General features: G+C 48.5%; 1 protein-coding gene across 7 annotated transcripts in view; it reads left to right on the top strand.

Moving 5' to 3' along the window:
• Window positions 1-19968, top strand: part of SLC25A37 (solute carrier family 25 member 37) — a 43060-nt gene extending 23092 nt beyond the window's left edge. Inside the window, exons 2-5 of one of the 7 annotated variants that reach the window (XM_082402878.1) lie at window positions 11246-11288; window positions 12039-12267; window positions 14293-14349; window positions 16239-19968. In XM_082402878.1, coding sequence (XP_082259004.1) covers window positions 12045-12267; window positions 14293-14349; window positions 16239-16759 — 801 coding nt within the window. In that variant the 5' untranslated portion in view covers window positions 11246-11288; window positions 12039-12044 and the 3' untranslated portion in view covers window positions 16760-19968. Of the gene's footprint in view, window positions 1-11245; window positions 11289-12038; window positions 12268-12339; window positions 13471-14292; window positions 14350-16238 lie in introns of those variants that run through there. The other 6 variants (XM_082402877.1, XM_082402883.1, XM_082402882.1 and 3 more) reach the window with 6 other exon arrangements.
• The last annotated feature ends 284 nt before the right edge of the window (window positions 19969-20252 follow it).

Genomic DNA, 20252 nt, shown 5'->3' with positions numbered 1-20252 from the left:
TAGGTGACTTTGATGCATCAGGGCTACTCCCTCTTTAAAAGGTCCGGCACAGGAGGTGGTGTACACGTGACTTAGCACAGTCATAGAAGCAGGGCACATCAGAGACCAGGGAGAAGCTGGAGGTCATACGTGACCCTTCCAGTCTACCTTTTCATGAGAGGTCCTGTAGCCTGGTGGTTAAGGGCGCAGTCCTGGAGCCAGGCCGTGTGGCTTCCGGTCCTGTCTGTACTCTGTGACCTTGGGGCAAGTCGCTTATCCCCCTGTGCCTCAGTTTCCTTGTTTGTAAAACGAGGATAGTTAGCTGCTATCTAACTGTTTATTATAATTATTTTATTCATTATATTATATATTATACATTATTATTATAAGTATTTTATTATATTTATTTATTTATTACATTTCCTTTGTGAGTATTGGCACTGGGGCTCAGAGAAGTAAGGCAGTTGGCCTAAGGCCACGTAGTCCTTCATGCCAGACGTGGGGCTTGAACATAGGAGTCCAGCCCTGGCTCGTCTTACTGGAGCCAAGCAAGGTGGGTCAGAGTGACCAGTGGTCCAGGCTTCCCCTCCACCCATGCTCTCCCCGCCCTCTCTGTCTCCCAGTGAGGTCTCCAATCCCACCCATGACATTCCAACCCTGTTACCTGGAATCTTGGGAATTTGCCCACCTGTAGAGCAGAGATAATTTAATCCTTTGGGCGGGCCACCAACCAGGTACTCTGAGTGTGTCCTAGGTACCTGGGGCCTGAGCCAGGTACAGACTCTTTCATCCCTCCCTCCTGCTATAGAATTTTCTAGAGAAGGGGAGGAGTGAGCAGGTTTGGCTCCTGTGATAAAGGAATGTGGGAATGGCATCCTTGGAGCCACAGGTGAGGCCGTGAGCTCCTGCCTGTGGGTAGGAAGGCAGACTCCGTGGTGGCTGTGCTGTTACAGTGACCTTGCAGCTTGGGAGCGAGCCGCCGGCCCGCAATGGGACCCCATGGGGAGGGCTTCTGTTGCACAGGCCTGGTCCCTCCTCCCAGATGCAGGAGATCCCAGCCTTCTTGCTTACCGTCTTGCTTACTCGTAGCTGCTTTGTCAAGTGCGGCGCGTAACCATGGAGAACACTTGACTGTAAAGTAAATTCCAAACACCTTAGCAACCTATTCAGACAGGGCCTCCTGGAGTTCAGCCGCCCTCCCTCTCCATCCACACCTTACCGCATCCCCTGCACACACGCCCTCCAGCCAGACCCTCCTCTGTTTCCCAGACCCACCAGCACATTCACATCCTCCTCAGCCTGAATGTTCTCTTCTTTTCTCTGCTCTGTTTGCTTTTTTTTTTTCAATCAAAGTCACGCGTGCACCTAGTCAAAAAGTCAAATAGTGTGGAAGGGACAGTAATGACAGCTCCATTTCTTGCCAATTGAAATACCGTCCCCCTTTCCAGGTGCAGCTCAAATGGCCCTCTTCTGCCACCCTTTCTGGGTTGGATATGCTCTGGGGTCTGTGGCCTGTGTCCAGGAGAAGTGGTGTTTGGTGCTGTGGCTTCTTCCCTGGGAGGCCGAGGAACTTGGTTTGGGTTGTCTTGGTGGAATATGTGTTTTCTACTGAATACATCGTGGAAGCTCTTCACTTAGTCCTTTTTAAAAAAAAAAAAAAAAAAAAAAAATTGAAGTATAGTTGATTTACAATATTGTGTTAGTTTCAGGTGTACAGCAATATATATACATATTTATATATATTTTTTCAGATTCTTTTCCATTATATAGGTTATTACAAGATATTGAATATAGTTCCCTGGGCTATACAGTAGGTCCTTGTTGTTTATCTATTTGATATATAGTAGTGTGTATCTGTTAATCCCATACTGTTTATTTATCCCTCTTTTCCCCTTTCCCCTTTGGTAACCATAAGTTTGTTTTCTATGTCTGTGAGTCTGTTTCTGTTTTGCAAATAAATTCATTTGTACTATGTCTTAGATTCCACATATAAATGATGTCATCACTTAGTCCTTTTGTCCCTAGAAATAGCAATGCCCCCTAAGCACACCCTTAACGGGCCTGAAGGTTTCAGGATTGCGTCCGGAGAGCGTGAATGACAGATGGCAGGGATCCTTTGCAGTCCAGGCCCAAGACCACAGAGGCAGCAGGTAATCAGGAACGTCTGAGGGTGGCTGGTCTGATGAGAAGAGCAAATGTGACTTTTGTGTACCTTGGACCCCATGGGAAATAAGTGAAAAGGCAGAGCGGGCTTGAAGGTTTGCTCTCCCATGTGTGAACCCACTTCCTCCCACCCTCCCCCAACATCGGGGCCACCTGAAAACCCTGGGAGGTCTGGGGCTTCCTGTAGGCGAGGCAGGGACATTGACGGAGGCCTGATTTAGCTGGAGGTGTGTTCCCACCCCTCTCATCTCTTTTCTGTTCACCTTTTCTGCCTGGTTTTCCAAGATCTGGCCCTTTGGCTGCTTTCATATAGGGGGTCCTCAACAGGGGCTTTCAGAATGCAAATGCCTGGTCCTCCCTGCACCACCCCACTGCCTGCTCCTGATGTACAGTCATTCTCCCAACAGACCCCCCCTTTTTTGCGGGTGGGGAGAGGCAGGGACTGCTTTTGAGGACTCATTTTCTCTTGCTGGCTCCTAAATTTTCCTTTTGATTAAAAATCAGAGACACAGTATATTCTCCTTATGGATATACTTTTGCCAACTTGGGAGATGTAAAAAGACACGATTTGGAATTTTGAACCTGGGAATACACTTTGATGTGCCTCGGAGTGCTGCGAACGGCCCGGTTCCCCGTGGAGGATTTTCTGCATTGCTCCGTTCCTGGTTAATGTGGTGCGGGGGTGGATGCTGGATGCTGGCCTCATGCCTCATTTTTCATGATTCCTACACGTGCTTTCAAAGGGCCAGGGCGTGATTGTTGGAAGCACCATCAGGAGTCCATCCCCCGTCATGAGCACGACGAGGATGCAAGTTCTGTCTGAGTCAGGACGCTGGCCGTTCTGAACTCAGAGTGCTGAAAGTTTTACTGTGCGTTGGCTCCCTTGATGTGGTTTGGGTTGCTTCGTCTGTTGCGTGTCCCTCCTAAGGATTCTGGAAGGTGCGATGAGGGCTTTCCAAGCCCTCGATGAGGCCTGTGGCTTTGCTCCGGAAGGCGATCCTTTCCCCGCAAAGCACTGTGCCAAGAACAGCCTCTCCCTCCTGGCCTGCGTGTGCACCGGCTCTTGGGCGGCCGTGTCTCCTCTGGGCGGCTGTGCACGGGAGCTGCAGCATCATCGCAGACAGACCCCGGTGCAGCTGCACACAGTGTCGTGGATGGGCTGCCAGGGGAGGCACGCATGGGTGGGTGGTGATGGGGTTTGGAAAATAGGGAGGGGGCTGGGGGCCGGCCCTGCAGTCCAGCCTAGGCATCTTACTGTGATTCAGCTTAGTGATGTCCGTGCTCCTTGGAAACAGTTGGCAGATGGGAGGGAATTAAACTCAGCAACTTGACTTCTAATTCTGAAGCAGCCACTGGGCGGCAGATGCTAACATTGTTTGGCATCTTCCTAGCACTTTCTCGGTGCTTGAACCTTATTTCCTTTCTCTGGGAGGAAGGCTGGAGCAGAGATTCCTGGGCGACCTTCTGCAGCGCAGCCTTGGTCCCTCTGTGGGAGCCGTGGCAGCCCATCGTGCTGTGATGTTTGTTCATTCACACCGGGAACTGGGAGCCCCGTGCACGCCCCTTCCTGTCTCCCTCCCCATCACACCTGCCTCAGGGAAGGAGCGTGGCAAATGTATTTGAATGGATGGATGAGTAGATTTCACATTATCTTTTTCTGGTCTTGAAAGTGCCACTTGTCCTGGGAAGTTTTTTTTTTTTTTTTTTTATCTTATTACTTGGTTTTTATTTTTGAGAAATTCGGAAAGAAAGATTGGGAATCCCCAGCCGTGTCCAGGTCAGGTGGGAGGACAGTGGCCAAGTGACGCTGCAGCGGCTGGGGCCAGGCTGGCTTGGCCTCCGCGGGATCCCCGGGGAGGTCCAAGGACTCCCTGCCAGACTCAGCTTGCCCTCTTCTTTCTGGTGGGCCCAGATCCGTGACTTCTTATCCATGTGCCCTTGGGCAAGTCCCTTTTCCGTTCCGGGCTCCAGTTTCCCAGCAGAAAAGGCAGGTGCTAATAAGCTAGATGTGCTCTCTGCCCAGCCCTTGCAGCTCCTGTTATATGATCCTTCGAGCTTACCTGGGGCGGAACACACATTTTCCACTCCCTCCCTGCCCTCTCAGTTCGAGAGAACAGGCCAGGACTTCCCTGGTGGTCTAGTGGTTGAGACTCTGTGCTTCCACTGCAGGCGTGGCAAAAAAAAAAAAAAAAAAAAGAAAAAGAAAGAAAGAAAGAGAGAGTACAGGCCTACAAGGTAGGCTTGTCCTGTTTTGTCTTCTTAGGGGAGAATTTGAGGAAGGGGCTTGACCCCTCCATTCTGATCTTGCTGGCAGTTGATGGAATTGGTTTAAGTGAGGTGGATGGAGTTAGAGTCTGTCATACAGAGTGAAGTAAGTCAGAAAGAGAAAAACAAATACCGTATGCTAACACATATATATGGAATCTAAGGAAAAAAAAAAAAAAGGTCATGAAGAACCTAGTGGTAAGACGGGAATAAAGACACAGACCTAGGGGCTTCCCTGGTGGCGCAGTGGTTGAGAATCTGCCTGCCAATGCAGGGGACACGGGTTCGAGCCCTGGTCTGGGAGGATCCCACATGCCACGGAGCAACTAGGCCCGTGAGCCACAACCACTGAGCCTGCGCGTCTGGAGCCTGTGCTCCGCAACAAGAGAGGCCGCGATAGTGAGAGGCCCGCGCACCGCGATGAAGAGTGGCCCCCGCGTGCCACAACTAGAGAAAGCCCTCGCACAGAAACGAAGACCCAACACAGCCATAAATAAATAAATTAAGACTAAAGAAATGGATTTATTAAAAAAAAAAAAAGACACAGACCTACTAGAGAATGGACTTGAGGATATGGGGAGGGGGAAGGGTAAGCTGTGACAAAGTGAGAGAGTGGCATGGACATATATACACTACCAAACGTAAAATAGATAGCTAGTGGGAAGCAGCCGCATGGCACAGGGAGATCAGCTCGGTGCTTTGTGACCACCTAGAGGGGTGGGATAGGGAGGGTGGGAGGGAGATGCAAGAGGGAAGAGATATGGGGATATATGTATATGTATAACTGATTCACTCTGTTATAAAGCAGAAACTAACATACCATTGTAAAGCAATTATACTCCAATAAAGACGTTAAAAAAAAATAAAAATAAAATTTGGATCCCTCCTGTAGAATTACTGTTCTAGAGCTGGTGGGGGGCAGGGTGGGGTGGGGGGGTATTGCTTAGGTGATGCAGTGAGTGGCAGAAGCAGGCCAGAGACCCAGGTCTCCTGATCTCAGGGCCCATGCACCATCCTCCATCCCGTCCCTTTGAGAACAACGCGAGTTGATGTGGAGTAAAAGGCTCCATCACGCGCCACACAGGGCTTGTCCTGCTCATTTGTGCCCCGCACGGCCCCCCACCAGGCCTAGTCTTCCAGGCTGTTCCCTGCTGCCCATGCTCTGCAGGGGCTGCCCCGGGGGTCCCTCTGACTCCTAGAGCTGATCGCTGCACTTCCTGCTTCCAGGATCCGTGCCATTGGCTGCAGCCGTGTTTTCTCAAGTGAGTTCTGCAAGGTGTAACCGATTATTCAGTGAGACGAGGCTTCCATTGCCAAAGACAAACCTTGAAGAAGTGCCTTGAAACAAAGCTCAACAGTCTGCTTTCCTGAAGGACTTCCCAGGGTCTTTATTGTGCTAACGTGCATTATGAATTTCCAAGAGGGGAGAATTAAAATGCAAAGAATGGGAATTTATTATAAACATGGGAGCTGGACAGCTAGGTAGGAACTGAAACTCAGGACATAAATGGCAGTTGGTGAAATTCTGTCTCCGTTTTCTTGTTATTTTATTTTATTTTATTTTAATTTCTGCTCTTTCTCTGTGCATCTTCATTCATTCATTTTCTTTTCCTTCTCTCCACCCTCACACCTTTTTTTTTAAATTGTGGTAAAATACACATAGCATCAAATGTACCATCTTAACCATTTTTAAATGTCCTGTCAAGTGGCGTTAAGTATGTTTATATTGTTGTGCTACCATCACCACCATCCATCCACAAAATTCTACATCTTTTTTTTTTTTTTTTAATTTAAAAAATTTTTTGTGGCCACGTGGCTTGCAGGATTTTAGTTCCCTGACCAGGCCCAGGGGTTGTGCCCCCTGCAGTGGAAGCACAGAGTCTTAACCACTGGACCGCCAGGGAAGTCCCAGAACTCTACATCTTGCAAACCCCAAATCCTACCCTTTAAACAGTAACTCCCCGTATCTGCTCCCCCCAGCTCCTGGCGACCATCATTCTGCTTTCTGTCTCTCTGAATTAGAGGTCTCTAGGACCTCATATAAGTGGAATCATACACTATTTGTCTTTCTGTGATTGGCTTATTTCACTTAGCATCATGTCCTCAGGGTTCACCCACGTCATAGCACAGGTCAGAATTTCCTTCTCTTTTAAGGTGAATAATATTCCACTGTGCGGGTGGACCACATTCTGCTTATCCATTCATCTATCGATGGACACTTGGGTGGTTCCCACTCACCCCTAACTTTTTCTCCTTCTCTAGTCCACAGGTAGATAGAAAATGCCCAGTCCTCAGTTGTACATTTTATGGGCACTGTCACAGAAAAAGAAAAACAAGAGACTGTATTGATTATCTGCTCTCCAGCCCTGGTCCCTGCAGCCTCACCCTCACCTGCCCACCTTCAGCTTCTCTCAGGCTCCCTTCTGAGGATGCTTTCATGACCTCACGTGATGGTACAGATGGGTCACTCCTGCTCCCTTTTCTGAGCTCCTTCTGACAATCCGTATCATTCTCCTCTTACTTCGCACTTTCCTTGTTTATTTCCTCTTGGTCTCCTGGCGCCCAACCCCGAGTGGGTGCCCCCTGCAGGCAGATTGGAGAAATGAAGGTGCTGCATGACCAAGGAGGGGCTGACCCCAAGCCTGGCCATGGTGGTTGACGTGGGCTGAGAGGGGGCTTCCTGGGTCCTCAGCGCTCATGGACCACTTGCTTCTGTTCCGGGCGTGGGTCACTGATTATGGCTTGCCACTGAGTAGCCCACCTCCCCGAGGACAGAGAAGTCCACTGAAGTCCAGCTGTCTTTTTCCATAGGATGATCTGTTTTGGTTCAAAATTTATTTATTCCAACTGCCTCACCCCTCATATAAAGAGGGGGGGAGGTGAGAAATCAACCCCAAATTTCCCTTGTAAGTCTCCGTGAGCCGGCTGACATGAGCAGCTTTGTAAGGCAGAGACCACCCGTGCCCTCCGCCCCCTGCCCGCTGTGCCTTCACGTATATAGTGGGCAGGTAGGTGGGGGGACGATTATCGTTGACTGCACTCCAAGCCAGGCATTTCCTGAAGTTACATCACTCAGTCTGCCAACAGCTCTCTGGGGGATTTTCCCGTACCCCAAGATTAAGGAACCTGCTTGAGGTCCCAGAGCTGGGATGATGCAGACCAGCGATGTCAGCCTGGCCGGCTCTAAAGCCTTGGCACCGTGTGCCCACTACTCCCTGCCTTTGCCGCTCCACATACACCACCCTCCCAGCCAGCCCTCACCACTCCTCAAGTGACCAAAGGTGAATCGATTACTGCCGAGGCCGGGTGAAGGACGTCATTAGAAAGCGTTGGGGCCTAGAAGGGGCCTTTATTTAGCAGTTCTCCGAAAGTGTGAGTGAAGATCAGGACCATCTGGGGAATTAAAAAAAAAAACTAAGCCAGACAGAGAAAGACAAATAATCATATGATATCACTTATATGTGAAATCTAAAAATTTTTAACAAAAGATACCAATGAACTTATTTACAAAACAGTAATAGACCCACAGACATAGAAAAGTTACAGTTACCAAAGGGGAAAGGTGGGGTAAATTAGGAGTTTGGGAGTAACATATGCACACTACCGCGTATAAAATAGGTAACCAACTGGGACCTCCTGTATAACGCAGGGAACTACACCCAATATTTTATAATAAGGAAAATAAAATTCTTTTCCCTGTAAGGGAAAAGAATCTGAAAAAGAATATATATATATATATATTGATATAGATACACACATACATACACACATATATACATATATGTGTGTATGTGTGTGTATATATAGAGAGAGAACTGAATCACCTTGCTGTACACCTGAAACTAATATGACATTGTAAATCAACTATACTTCAATTAAAAAAAAAGTTTTGAATCCATATGTGTTGGGGTGGTGCCCAGACAGGTATTTTTAGGCATCTCCCAAGTGATTCTGATAATTAGCCGCTGTTTTGACCCTCCCCTTTGCTTTACAGTTGAGGGCACTGGGGACCAGAGAGGTGAGATGCCATGGCCAAGGCCGCTTGGCCCTGTCAGAGCCAGTGAGGGCCAGGATCCAGTGTCTCAGCCCCTCACTCCAGTCCTGTGTGTTTTCTTGCACTGCCACACCCCTGCTTGCAAGGGGCTGCTGGGACCGAGGGAGGCTGTCCTCCATAGGCTGGTCTTGCCACCCCAGGCCAGAAACCGGGAGGAGGCGGCACAGGCAGCTGCTGCAGACCTTCCCCAAGGCGGGTCTCTCCTCCGGGAATGGGCCTGCCAGGAGCCACTTCTTAGTGACAGGCCCCAGGTAGGCCCCCAGGGGCAGGGTGCCTGTGCTCCTCTTGTGGCTCAGAGACTCACACTCTGCGCTTGAGAAATGCAGCCGAATGTGAACTTTTCATCAGTAAGGAAAGCTCTAGATATAAAGGGTGCTGGGAGGGACAGGTAATTCCAGGAAAGCATGCTTATATTTAGGGGAGGTGAATAAGGGACATAGTACCGCTTCACCCTAGTCGGTACCCTAAGTTGCATGTGTGTTTGTGTATCCATTCATTCAACAAATATTTATTGGTCCCCCACTGTGAGTTAGACACTATAATAGGCATTGGAGATGTGCTGTGACTCAGACAGACACAGCCCCTGCTCCACGGAGCTTAGAACGGTCTGGAAGGCCATGTACTAGAACCGTATTACTTAGCCTCTTGATGAATCCTTTATTGTTATTAACCGTAAGGATAGTAATAGACATTTACTTTTCTCACTCCTTCTCTCAAAAGAGGAAGCTGAAGCTTAGAGAGGTTAACTGCCTTGTCCAGGGTCACACCATAAGTGATGGAATCAGTTCTGTCTGATAGCAGAACTTGCCTTCTGGGCCACCTGGTTGTACCACCTCCTGCGTCAGGCTCCTGATTTTTATCAGGGGCAGTGATAAGAAAAAGCCAGGCGAAATATGAAGCTTCATTTGCTCTAAAGCTTGAGCAATTTCAAATATCCGTTAGAATTTAGTGCTAGAGAACCTCTGCCGTCCCTGGAGCACCAGTTTTGCCTCTTCCAAAGGGAGCACTTTGCATTTCGTATACTTTATTTTCTCTGGCCAGCAGTACACTTACAAGCAAAGCACAGGTTTTGTAGCCATGAGTCAGCGACCTTCCTGCTTGGCACACTCACCCACTTCTTCCTTTGGTCTTGTTTGCTTATAATGTGTCCTGCATTATCAAGTTGCCTAAAATCCTTTTGAAACGGGTTAGAATAGAAAACACTTAAGCAAAAAGGTACAGGGACACTGACCCTGCCCATTCCCCCCTGGGAATGTGGGACCCAAGTGTCTGGCGGCTTCCTCTGGCTGAGTCAGGGGGCATTTTCACCAGTCTGTGGTAGAAGAAAAGAGGGGAAAGTAGTACTTAATAAAGCTAAATTGAACTTAAAAACCAATTTTATAGTCAGAAGTAGTCTTTACTTTTTTTTTTTTTTTTTAAAGCATTAAAGGTGTCCTGGGACTTCCCTGGTGGTCCAGTGGTTAAGGCTCCACGTTTCCACTTCAGGAGGCATGGGTTCGATCCCTGGTCAAGGAACTAAGATTCCGTGTGCCGCACCGCAGGGCCAAAAAGTAAAAAAAAAGTTCTTTCTTTTACAAAATGATGATTATAATAAAGGGCAGTGGTGCTTATTGCTTATATTGTCATTATTTTTATGTCCTTTCTTGGCAAAGTGAAAATTTGCCAACGGTGTGCCCATTTTCTGTGTGGTTTTACTAACTGGTAAAATCCTAAGTCTGAAAACCACCACTAATTTGGTTTTCATGCTGTTCCTCTGAGCCCTGGGGTTCCTGGTGGGGGGGATTTCTGCCTTGAGGAGTGAGAGGAGAGCACAGAACTTTTTGTCCCGTTTCCAGTCAGAGAAGCTCTTTTATTTTATATATTAGTTTCTTTATGGTCTTGTTTAGAGATAAAAGGGTATTCCTACCAAAGTTTGGAGACCCTCTGATCTAGACTGTGTGTGTGTTGGGTGGAGGGGAGTGGAGGAGGGAATGCTGCTTTTGCAGGACTGAGCCAGTGTGGTACTTTTACCCACAAATATTTCTTATCTACTGTACTGGTCAGGGCTCTTCAGAGAAACAGAGCCAATAATGTGTATATGTTTGTGTGTGTGTGTTTGAGAGAGGGAGAGGGAGAGAGAGAGAGAGAGAATTGGTTCACATGATTGTGGAGACTGGCAAGTACAAAATCTGCAGGCCAGGCCAGCTGGAGACCCAGGGAAGAGTTGATGTTACAACCAAAGACTGGAGGCAGAATTCTTTCTTCCTCGGGGGACACTAGTTTTTTTTCCTCTTCAGGCCTTCATCTGATTAGACGAGGCCCACCCACACAATGGAGGGTAGTCTGCTTTACTCAAAGTCTACTGACTTTAAATGGTAATCTCATCTATAAAATGCGTTCACAGCAACATGTAGACTAGTGTTTGGCCATAATTGGAGCCGGCATGGGTACTGTGGCCTTGCCGGGTTGTTGGCATGTAAGATTCACCTTCACACCTACTCAAGTGCCTGGGGAGTGTGATGGGGATGACAGAGATGGGGAAAGTTGGTCTTTGCCTCCAGGGGGCAAGACTATACATAGGAAGAAATTAAGAACAAGACCATATATTTCAGTGCTAACTTGTATAGATGAAATGTAAAAAGTATTTACAGGAGATGAGGGGGTGGGGGATGGAGGATTCCAAGGAGATTTATGGTTGGGGCTGAATGGAACTTTCACAACACAGAGGTCTCAGATAAGTGAGGGCACAGAAGACTTTAGAACCGGAGTGGGAACCCCTGGATAATAATGATGCTTCTATTTCAGGGGTCCCCACCCCCTGGGCCACACAGCAGGAGGTGAGCAGCAGGTGAGTGAGCGAAGCTTCATCTGTATTTACAGCCACTTCCCATCGCTCGCATTACCGCCTGAGCTCCGCCTGCTGTCAGATAAGCAGTGGCATTAGATTCTCATAAGAGCGCGACCCTCTATGTGTGAACTGCACGTGTGAGGGATCTAGGTTGCACGCTCCTTATGAGAATCTAATGCCTGATGATCTGAGGTGGAGCCGAGGCGGTCTCATCACCCCCAGATGAGACCATCTAGTTACAGGAAAACAAGCTCAGGGCTCCCACTGAGTCTGCATTATGGTGAGTTGTATAATTATTTCATTATATATTACAATGTAATAATAATAGAAATAAAGTGCACAGTAAATGTAATGCCCTTGAATCATCCCGAAACCATCCCCCCCACCCCTCTACCCCCCGATCCGTGGAAACTGGTCTCTGGTGCCAAATCCCGAAGCGCAGAGAGGTTAAGGGATTCATCAGAAGTCACACAGCTTGCCAGTGGCCGGGCAGGTGTTCCTACTCCAAATCCTGCCCCTCATCTTTTACCTCCTTTGCTGGGCATAATGAAATCCATGTGAACGTGCGTGTGTGTGTGTGTAGGGATGGGGGATTACTCCAGAAAGGAGAAGAATAAAAGTTTTCTTCACCCAGAAATCCTGTGAACCTATAAAAATGGCCTGTTTTTTTCTCACTCTCTCCCTGGGTCTTCCTTTCCCTCCTGACCAGCCTCATTAACCCCACTCTTTTCTTTTCTCGCCCTCCCCCAGACACGAATGCAGAGTTTGAATCCAGATCCCAAAGCCCATTACACAAGTGTCTACGGAGCCCTCAAGAAAATCATACGGACTGAAGGCTTCTGGAGACCCTTGCGAGGCCTCAACGTGATGATGATGGGCGCAGGGCCGGCCCATGCCCTGTATTTTGCCTGCTACGAAAACATGAAAAGGACTTTAAATGCCGTTTTCCACCACCAAGGGAACAGCCACCTAGCCAATGGTATTTGCAAGCATTTGTCTGGAGTTAGAAAGGTCTCTCCTTCAACAGACCCTTCCCCAGGGTTCTCCTCCCTGTGACCCAGCAGCCTGATGCCTCATCTCCGCCACGCTTGCTCATGAATCAAGGACTCTAGATTTGTGTGTGCACACACACCCAAACACACGCACACACACACGCGCACGCGCTTTTTTTCATTCCCCTCCTTCGCTCTCTGAAGCCCAGGGAGAATCAGTGACAGAGGTGTTTCATTGTTGAGTGGGTTTTGCCTTTTTGCTTTTTAAAAAAAAAAAAAAAAAAAAAAATTCAAAAGCAATTAATGATCAGATCTAGGGGAGAAAAACAAAACAAAACAAAACAAAAAACCAAACAACCCTGAATAGAAACAAAACTTTTGAATGCTGGATTCCAAAAAAAAAAAAAAGTTATGTGGACAGCTTCTTTGAGACTATTTAAAAACTGGCCCAACAGGTCTCTACAACGTCAAGATCTAACTAAGCTTTAAAAGGTCAAGAAGTTTTATGGCTGACAAAGGATTTGCTCCTGCGCAGAGGACCTTTCCCACCTAAGCTTCTGGGGGATTTGGGAATTTCGCCCCCATCCTCTTCCGTCTGTTGCATCTCTCTGCAAGCAAGGGCTGAAATCGTTTTCTTTTGTTGTTTTGAGGGAACCAGGAGGGTGGGGGGTGGCCTGAGCTGGCCGCAGGCAACTGTTATATAGGCTTGTCTTACTGGGCCCTGCCAAGTGGTTATTTTCGCCTCCTGTGGGTTTGGCTTTTGTTGGTTTCTGTTTGGGTTTGGAGTGAGACTCTGGCTAGTGGCATAAGGAGAACTTAACTTTAACAAATTTATTTTTCAGCAACAGAGAGGTAGATGTGACTGGCAACAACTTTCTACCCCTTCTCTTTTTTGTTCTACTCAGAACCAGAAAGCATCCCTCCCACCAGCAAACCCTGGTAATAATGACTCCAACCTGGCTGGTTTGCAGACATTGGTTTTGCTTTTTAAAAATCGGCCCCTAGTTGCATTTGTCCGGACCGTCACCAAGATCTGCATTCTTGATGCTGTCCTCAAGTTCGTGGCCTCAGGGCCCTCCTTTTGCTGAAACTGCCTTTTTAGCTCCTTGGTCTCTGAGCCCCTTGAAGGCGGTTTGAACGGAGCCCAGTTTATGTCAAGTTCTGCCCAGCACTGTTACTGCTTCACTGTGGTGTGTGCTTTGGTCGCGTTTTGACCTCTCTGGGGATGATCGTAAGCGTGTGGGAGGGAGGGAGGGAGGGGGATTTATATGCATTTCTGAAGCATTAGCCTGTGTCCCTCTTTCTTCCCACCTTTTAGCAGTTATCTTAATTACTGGGCAGTGTCACCCACAGAGGGAGGAAACCCAGAGCCAGAAGCAAAATTCCAGGCTGGAATCTGGCTTTTGAAGTTCCTGGTTCTTGAAGCCAGGCCAGAGGAGACCCTCAGATGGGCTCGGCCATTTCTGAGACATGTCATCACTTTGCAAACTCACCCTGGAAATCTGCCATATGCAGATCTCCCTGACGCCCTTTTCCCTTGGCCATTTGCTTTAAAAAAATGCCTGGATTTTATTAAGGAATTTTCTTAAAGATTTCTCTTCTTTTTGCCCCCTCTCTGCTGTATACATGATATCATCCCCTTCCATTGCCCCCAGCTTAAAGGCAGAGTGGGTTAATCTGTAGGCAAAGGCCAGAGATGAGAGAGAATTAAAATCTCTATGGTGGAAAAAGCCACCAAGTGTGTTTTCTGGTAGCATCCAATGTTGGCAGGTCTAGCCTTTTCCTAGGGAAAATAAGGTTCTGCAGGATTGAAATGTGAGTAACGGTGCCTGTGTTACCTTCCTCATTTTTATCCCGTATTTTCCATGATCACTTTAGGGTTTTAAGAGTCAATGCTCACCTGGGTGGAGTTGGTAGTGAGTTTTGCTTCTTAGAAAGCAAGGTCCAGGGTTCCAGGAACTTCCTCAGAACCCCTGGTCCCAGAGGGTAATTTTCTGGAGTTTGTTTTGCAGGGATAGCTGGGAGTATGGCCACCCTGCTCCACGATGCGGTAATGAATCCAGCAGAAGGTAATGTTTCATGGTCCCAGGGCGTGGCAGTAGGGGATGTGCAGAGGGGCAGGAGCAAAGTTGGGGGGTGGGGACAGAAGGTCGGGCAAGGGAGCTCCTGGTCCCCAGTCAGAAGAAGCAGGAGAATTCGTACCATGTTCTCAAAGGCCTCGAGAAGGCACGTGAGCATTTGAGCTCTGGGATTCCGGTTCGCTTAAACAGAGCTACTCAGGGTGTGATCCACAGACCAGTAACATCAGTGTCTCCTGGGAGCATGTTAAACATGGTGATTCTCAGGTTCCACCCCAGACCTACTAAACCAGAATCTCGGGGGGTAGAGACAGGATATCTGCTTAACAGGCTCTCCTGGCAATTCTTTCGTGTGCGTTTGCACTACTCTGAAACCTGTGTGTGCTCACATGCGTACACATGTGCGCACACACACACCCCACTGGGCCCTTGTTCACCATTATCAACCATAGACGAATTTAGAAGGAACCCATCTGAGGCCATTCATTAGGGTTTATGGGCTTATGTTCAATTTGCTTTTTTAAAAGAAATTTGAAATTATTATGGAAAATTTCAAACAGGCGAATGTAGGGAGAAGAGTATGGTGAACCCCGCATGTGTGTATCGCTCTACTTCATAAATTAATATTTGGCCATTTTGTTGTAGCTGTCTCCTCCCACGTTACCTTCTTTTTTTTTTTCCTTTTGAATTTTGGGAGCATTATAAAGCAATTCTTAGCTGTGCAGACGAGTTCTGTCAGCTTTTTCAATATCCTCGCGTCCTCAGCCAACTTGGGTCTGAATAGTGAGGAGCTTTTGGACCCGGTGCTGGGCATACCTTCAGCTGGGTTATTCTCTGTGTGAGATGTAGGACTCTCTCCCTTTTCCTCCTCTCTCTGAAAATGGTCCCTTGCCAGAAGGGAGAATCAGAGGTTAAAAAGTGCAGCATTTTAAATCCTGTGTTATAAGTTTGTCTGGTTTTGTCTTTTAAGGTTACAATTTATTTGCTCTCAGCTGCCTCCCGTGCCTTAGCAGATAGGAAACTTGTTCTGACTTTCAGGGATATATGGGTCAGATTGGGAGGTGGGCTGCTTTTTCTGTGTGTTTAAGGCAATTCATAGTCAATGAGCAGTAAGTTAGCCCATGTCAACCAGGCAAGAATTTTATTTCTATTTTTTTAAAGGAGAGAAAAATGAGGTTCAACTCCACCCTCTTCTCCTTGACATTATATTGTTTTAAGGACTTTATTTCTGTAAAAGTAAAGCACGCTGTATGTGTTTATCTTGCAATGCGTGGGGACAATTAAAATTCTAAGTATTTGCCCCATGTCCTTTGACCCACCAGTTACTTTTGTATTAATAAAGCCAGGGTCCTCACTGGAGTTTGCCGTTGAACTTGGGCCGATATCATTCTAGTGTCTCTTCCAAGAGCACTGAGACCCAGAAGCTAAAAACACTGTCAGAGGTACAGACCACTGAGAATGAAGGACGGGACACGTGTCCAGTAGACGTACTGGGACGGAAGAGGGCAGAGGAGCCAGGAGCAGGGTCTAGATTCCTCAGCGTGCGTGAAGCCCGAGGCAGCTAGGGCCTGGGGGATCAGCTCGGGCAATCTCGTCTGAACTGGCTGCCTGGTTTGAGGGCCACGTCAACCAAGAGTCAGGCGGGAGAAACGTCAGGAAACAGCCACCTCCTGGCCCTGGATCCCGGAGGCATGTGTCTATAAACGAATGCCCTGGAGCTGGCCCTCGGTGGTTTCTCGGGCTGGGGCTGGGTGTGTGCTAGCTCCCCGTGCCCTGTTACCCATGTGTCTAAACTTGCTTGTTTCTCTTTATGGCTTGGCTTCCCATCTCACTCCGGCCTGGGGTGGGGCTAAGCCCAACCACCCGGGACCCGCCCACAGTTGTGAAGCAGCGCTTGCAGATGTACGACTCGCCGCACCGGTCGGCCCTCAGCTGCATCCGGACCGTGTTGGGGACGGAGGGCTTGGCGGCCTTCTACCGGAGTTACACCACGCAGCTGACCATGAACGTTCCATTCCAGTCTATCCACTTCATCACCTACGAGCTCCTGCAGGAGCAGATCAACCCGTACCGGGGCTACAACCCGCAGTCCCACATCATCTCAGGCGGGCTGGCCGGGGCCCTGGCTGCAGCCGCCACCACCCCTCTGGACGTTTGTAAAACCCTCCTCAACACTCAGGAGAACGTGGCCCTCCACCTGGCCAACATCAGCGGCCGGCTGTCGGGCATGGCCAACGCCTTCCGGACGGTGTACCAGCTCAACGGCCTGCCCGGCTACTTCAAGGGCGTGCAGGCCCGCGTCATCTACCAGATGCCATCCACTGCCATCTCCTGGTCCGTCTATGAGTTCTTCAAGTACTTCCTCACCAAGCACAAGCTGGAGAATCGAACTCCGTACTAAAGGAACGGGCTGTGGGAAGTGATGCCAGAATCTTTGATTGTGCAAAGGCTTTACCTGACTGATCCCCTTCCCCTGCCCTCACACCAAGATTATCAGGGCAGGGTGTTGGCAGGATCTGCTCCCTGACGCCTTAGAGAGAGGGGAGGACGGGACAGCCGCTTACACGATGGCCGTCCGTCCGCAGGGATATCCCAGGTGGTAGAAAGTGTTGAAAGACTGGCAGGGGAGCGAGAAAGTGCTTTCTCTCTTCCTCCCCCCCGCCCCCGAGAGCGATGTAGCTTTTCTGCTTCAGTATAGCATCTCCTCCCCTAGAATCGTACGTAGATCACCCAGGAGGGAAGAAAATGTGCAGTGACTGAAAACATTAAAGAGGAAAAAAAAAATTATGTATATAGAAGTTCCAGTACACAGTATCAAATAGATGGATAATGTTTATCCTTTATTTTTCTATGTAGAAGTTGTTGGATTTGCGTGTGTGCCTCTGTGTGTGTACAAGCAAGTGTTACAGCTGGGACTATAAAGCTGTTTAAAAAAAAAAAAAAATAGCTGAATTCTTCCATCGGGTTAAGTCAAAAGGCACCAAAGTAATACATTGCTCCACGTGGTCTAAAATTGTGTTGAGCCCCCCCCACCCCCAGATGGAAGTTCCACTTGAATGTAAAATAATAAATATAAGGTTTATATTTTGAATTTTCTTTTCATAGGGGAAAATGGTACGTTGAAAAAAAAGTCAAAATAATGATATAATACTTTTAGCTACTTTTTTTTTTTTTTTTCTTAATCAGTCACCTTCATGTGCCTTTTCCCTTTGTCTTTTCCTAGAAATTCCAGGACCAAAGATCTGGCCCTGGGGCTTTTCCTCTTGCTGTGTGCTCGCCCGCGTGCACACACGTACTGGGCGTCAGCGCGGCTCACACTGGAGCACAGTGGCCCCCAGTGGAATTAGGGTGGCTGGTCTTACACTTACTGAAACCATTTCCTTCCCTTGTGGGTGACGTGAATGTATGCCTCGCGGGGCCAGCACTTAAAAGCCCTTGAAATGCCAACGCTTGGCCACTTGTTGGGCGGGCAAGTGTGATAAATCCTACCTTGATCTTTGGACTTCATTCTCCAACAGTCTTTTAACCCAGGCACTTCAGGTATTCTTGTCTGTGTGTGTGTTTGACTAAATCTCCTGATCTCCTATGTTTCCCTGTGCAGTTTTAGGGGTTTTAAAAAACACAGCAAGCATATCTACGGCATTTGTCTGTACACCTGCCCATCACAAATTTCCCCCTTAAGAGCCTCTCACCGCGCAGGGACAGGCCAGGCTCCCCAGCCCCGCAGCGCAAGGGACCCGGGCCCTCGTGCTCAGTCAGGATGCCTCTCGAACCATCTTCGGCCTTGCTTGGTCCGCGCCAGCTGAGGACACGATGCCTTGTTTCCTGAAATGGCCTATCTGAGCCAGATGATCCCTGAGAGCAAGCGCAAGCCTGTTTCCTCCAGCCAAGCCTTCCCAGGCCTCTCTCCGAGGGAAGACCCAGTGGCTTCACAGTTTCCTTTAGAGCTGTCTTTCAAAATGAGCAGGAAGCACGTGTGTGTTTTCATTCTGGCCGGCCTGGTCCTGACCTTGACCCTTTGCCCTTCGCCTTTCGGCCTTCGCCTTAGGCACGGTCCATGTTGTGCATTCTCACTGAGGCTCAGACCCGGCTCCTTTGGATGCCGTGACTCCTGGGATGAACTCAGGTGGTGCTGGGACTTTTGCATCTCAGAACCTCTGGGAGTAGTTTGCAGGTCAGGGACAGCAGAGACCCACGTCAGGCAGCTCCCACATGTGCCCCGATGAGCACGGTCTTCTCCTGGGCTGGGGGGCCTGCCTGCTGACCTGTCCTACCTCGGAGTTAGCCCACCCCCATCCCCCGGTGGAAATCAGTTGCAGCGAGCTTCCCCACTCAGGGATGCCAAAAGCCCACGGAGACCAAACTGCTGGGGGAAATGTTGACATCTCTCTAAACATATACCCCGTCAGTGTTAACATTTTGCAAATGGAAGAAAATCTAGATCGAATTCTAAAATAATTATCCAACCACTCCTTTTTGTCCACTTCAGATACACCATGCTGCTGCAAAATATTCCTTATTTCTTATGGGATTTTGTTTTCGATGGTATTGAGGAAGGAAACGGCTCACTTCTCTGGGTGACCTCCTTTGGGTCAGGAGAGATAGAGTCTCCAGATTTCAGAGTCGGAAGGTCTGATCCCGGCTTTCCTTTCCCAGTGTGTAGGGATCGGCTGGGAAATGGGGGTGATGCCACCTGTCCTGCCTTCCCCACTGGGTCTTCCAGAGGCTGAACGAGCGCTGTATCTGAAAGAGCTTTGAAAGTTGTGAAGCGCTGAACAAATAGAAGTGGTCATGAATTTTGTGGGAGGTAACCACCGCCCCCCCCATCACCCTGAGCTCCAAAGCTTGTCTTGCTGCCCCACGCAGACTGCAGCCCAGTTGACTGTGACTTTGACTTGGCCAAGAACGAAATAGGAACATGTTCTCCCCATCCCCGACCCCTGGCGATGACCAACCTAACGTAGTCAGTCACGGCACAAGCTTGGTCACTGGTGTCTTTGGTGTCATTGGGGTGTCATCTGCCGCCCAGCAATGCCACTTGAGTACAATACTCAATAACAGTGACTTCTGTCCAGACCATGATTTGAGATCCAACCCCTCATACATCTGAGTTTTACTTTTTAGAATTAAAAAATTGATTTTTTTTCCAAATGGGATAAATCTTCAATCCATGACCATTTTTTTCTTAACTTTGGATCGAAACTCGCTAGATACTGGCCTGCGTCCTTTTGTGTGGTTTCTTTTTCTTTTATTTTTTTTTAAATGCTGATGTCTTGTTCCAAGAGCTGTCCTCCAAAGTCCCCCCTAAGGCTGCACTGGCAACACGTTGTTATGCCATTAAGGTTTTATTTAACTTTATTTAAGGATGATTGTGCCTGTTCAATACAAATGTACTGCTGCTTCCCACCTGCGAGACGCACGATGTATGTTAGTAGGGTGGGCCAGTGTCCTTTCTTAAATTCCTGTCGTAAATATCATGGTTTCTGCCTCTTGATTGTCACCAGTTCCTGGAAGAAGGGGAGAAATGTGTGTTTCTGTGTGGGGATATTTCTGATATGCTGCTACAGTTGTGACACTGGAGCTACAGAAAATAAAGCCTTGATCTTTGAAGTGTTGTGGGCTCTTTGGTGGGAATGTTGAAATAAGAGGCAAGTGGATGGAGGAAAGGAACCTAATTCATGGGGCTTGTGCCTCCTGCAGTCTGGTGCATTAAGGACCAGGATCTATGGCTTCGATGGAAAGCGCCCCTCAGCCCTCTTATCAAAATGGAAGCAGGTGGCCGCCTCGGCCAACCCAGGGATGGTCACGTGAGATGATGGGGCAGGGCTGGGAGCCTCCATGGCTTTGCTCGCTCTGCTGGGGAAGGTGGCAGCTCTTCTATCCTTGTGGGACCA

The sequence above is a fragment of the Balaenoptera borealis genome, assembly GCF_965194805.1.
Source record: "Balaenoptera borealis genome assembly, chromosome: 8".
NCBI classification, from domain to species: Eukaryota; Metazoa; Chordata; class Mammalia; order Artiodactyla; family Balaenopteridae; genus Balaenoptera; species Balaenoptera borealis.
The sequence above is the reverse complement of the archived record's forward strand: the minus strand, read 5'-3'. Positions and strand labels throughout refer to the sequence as shown.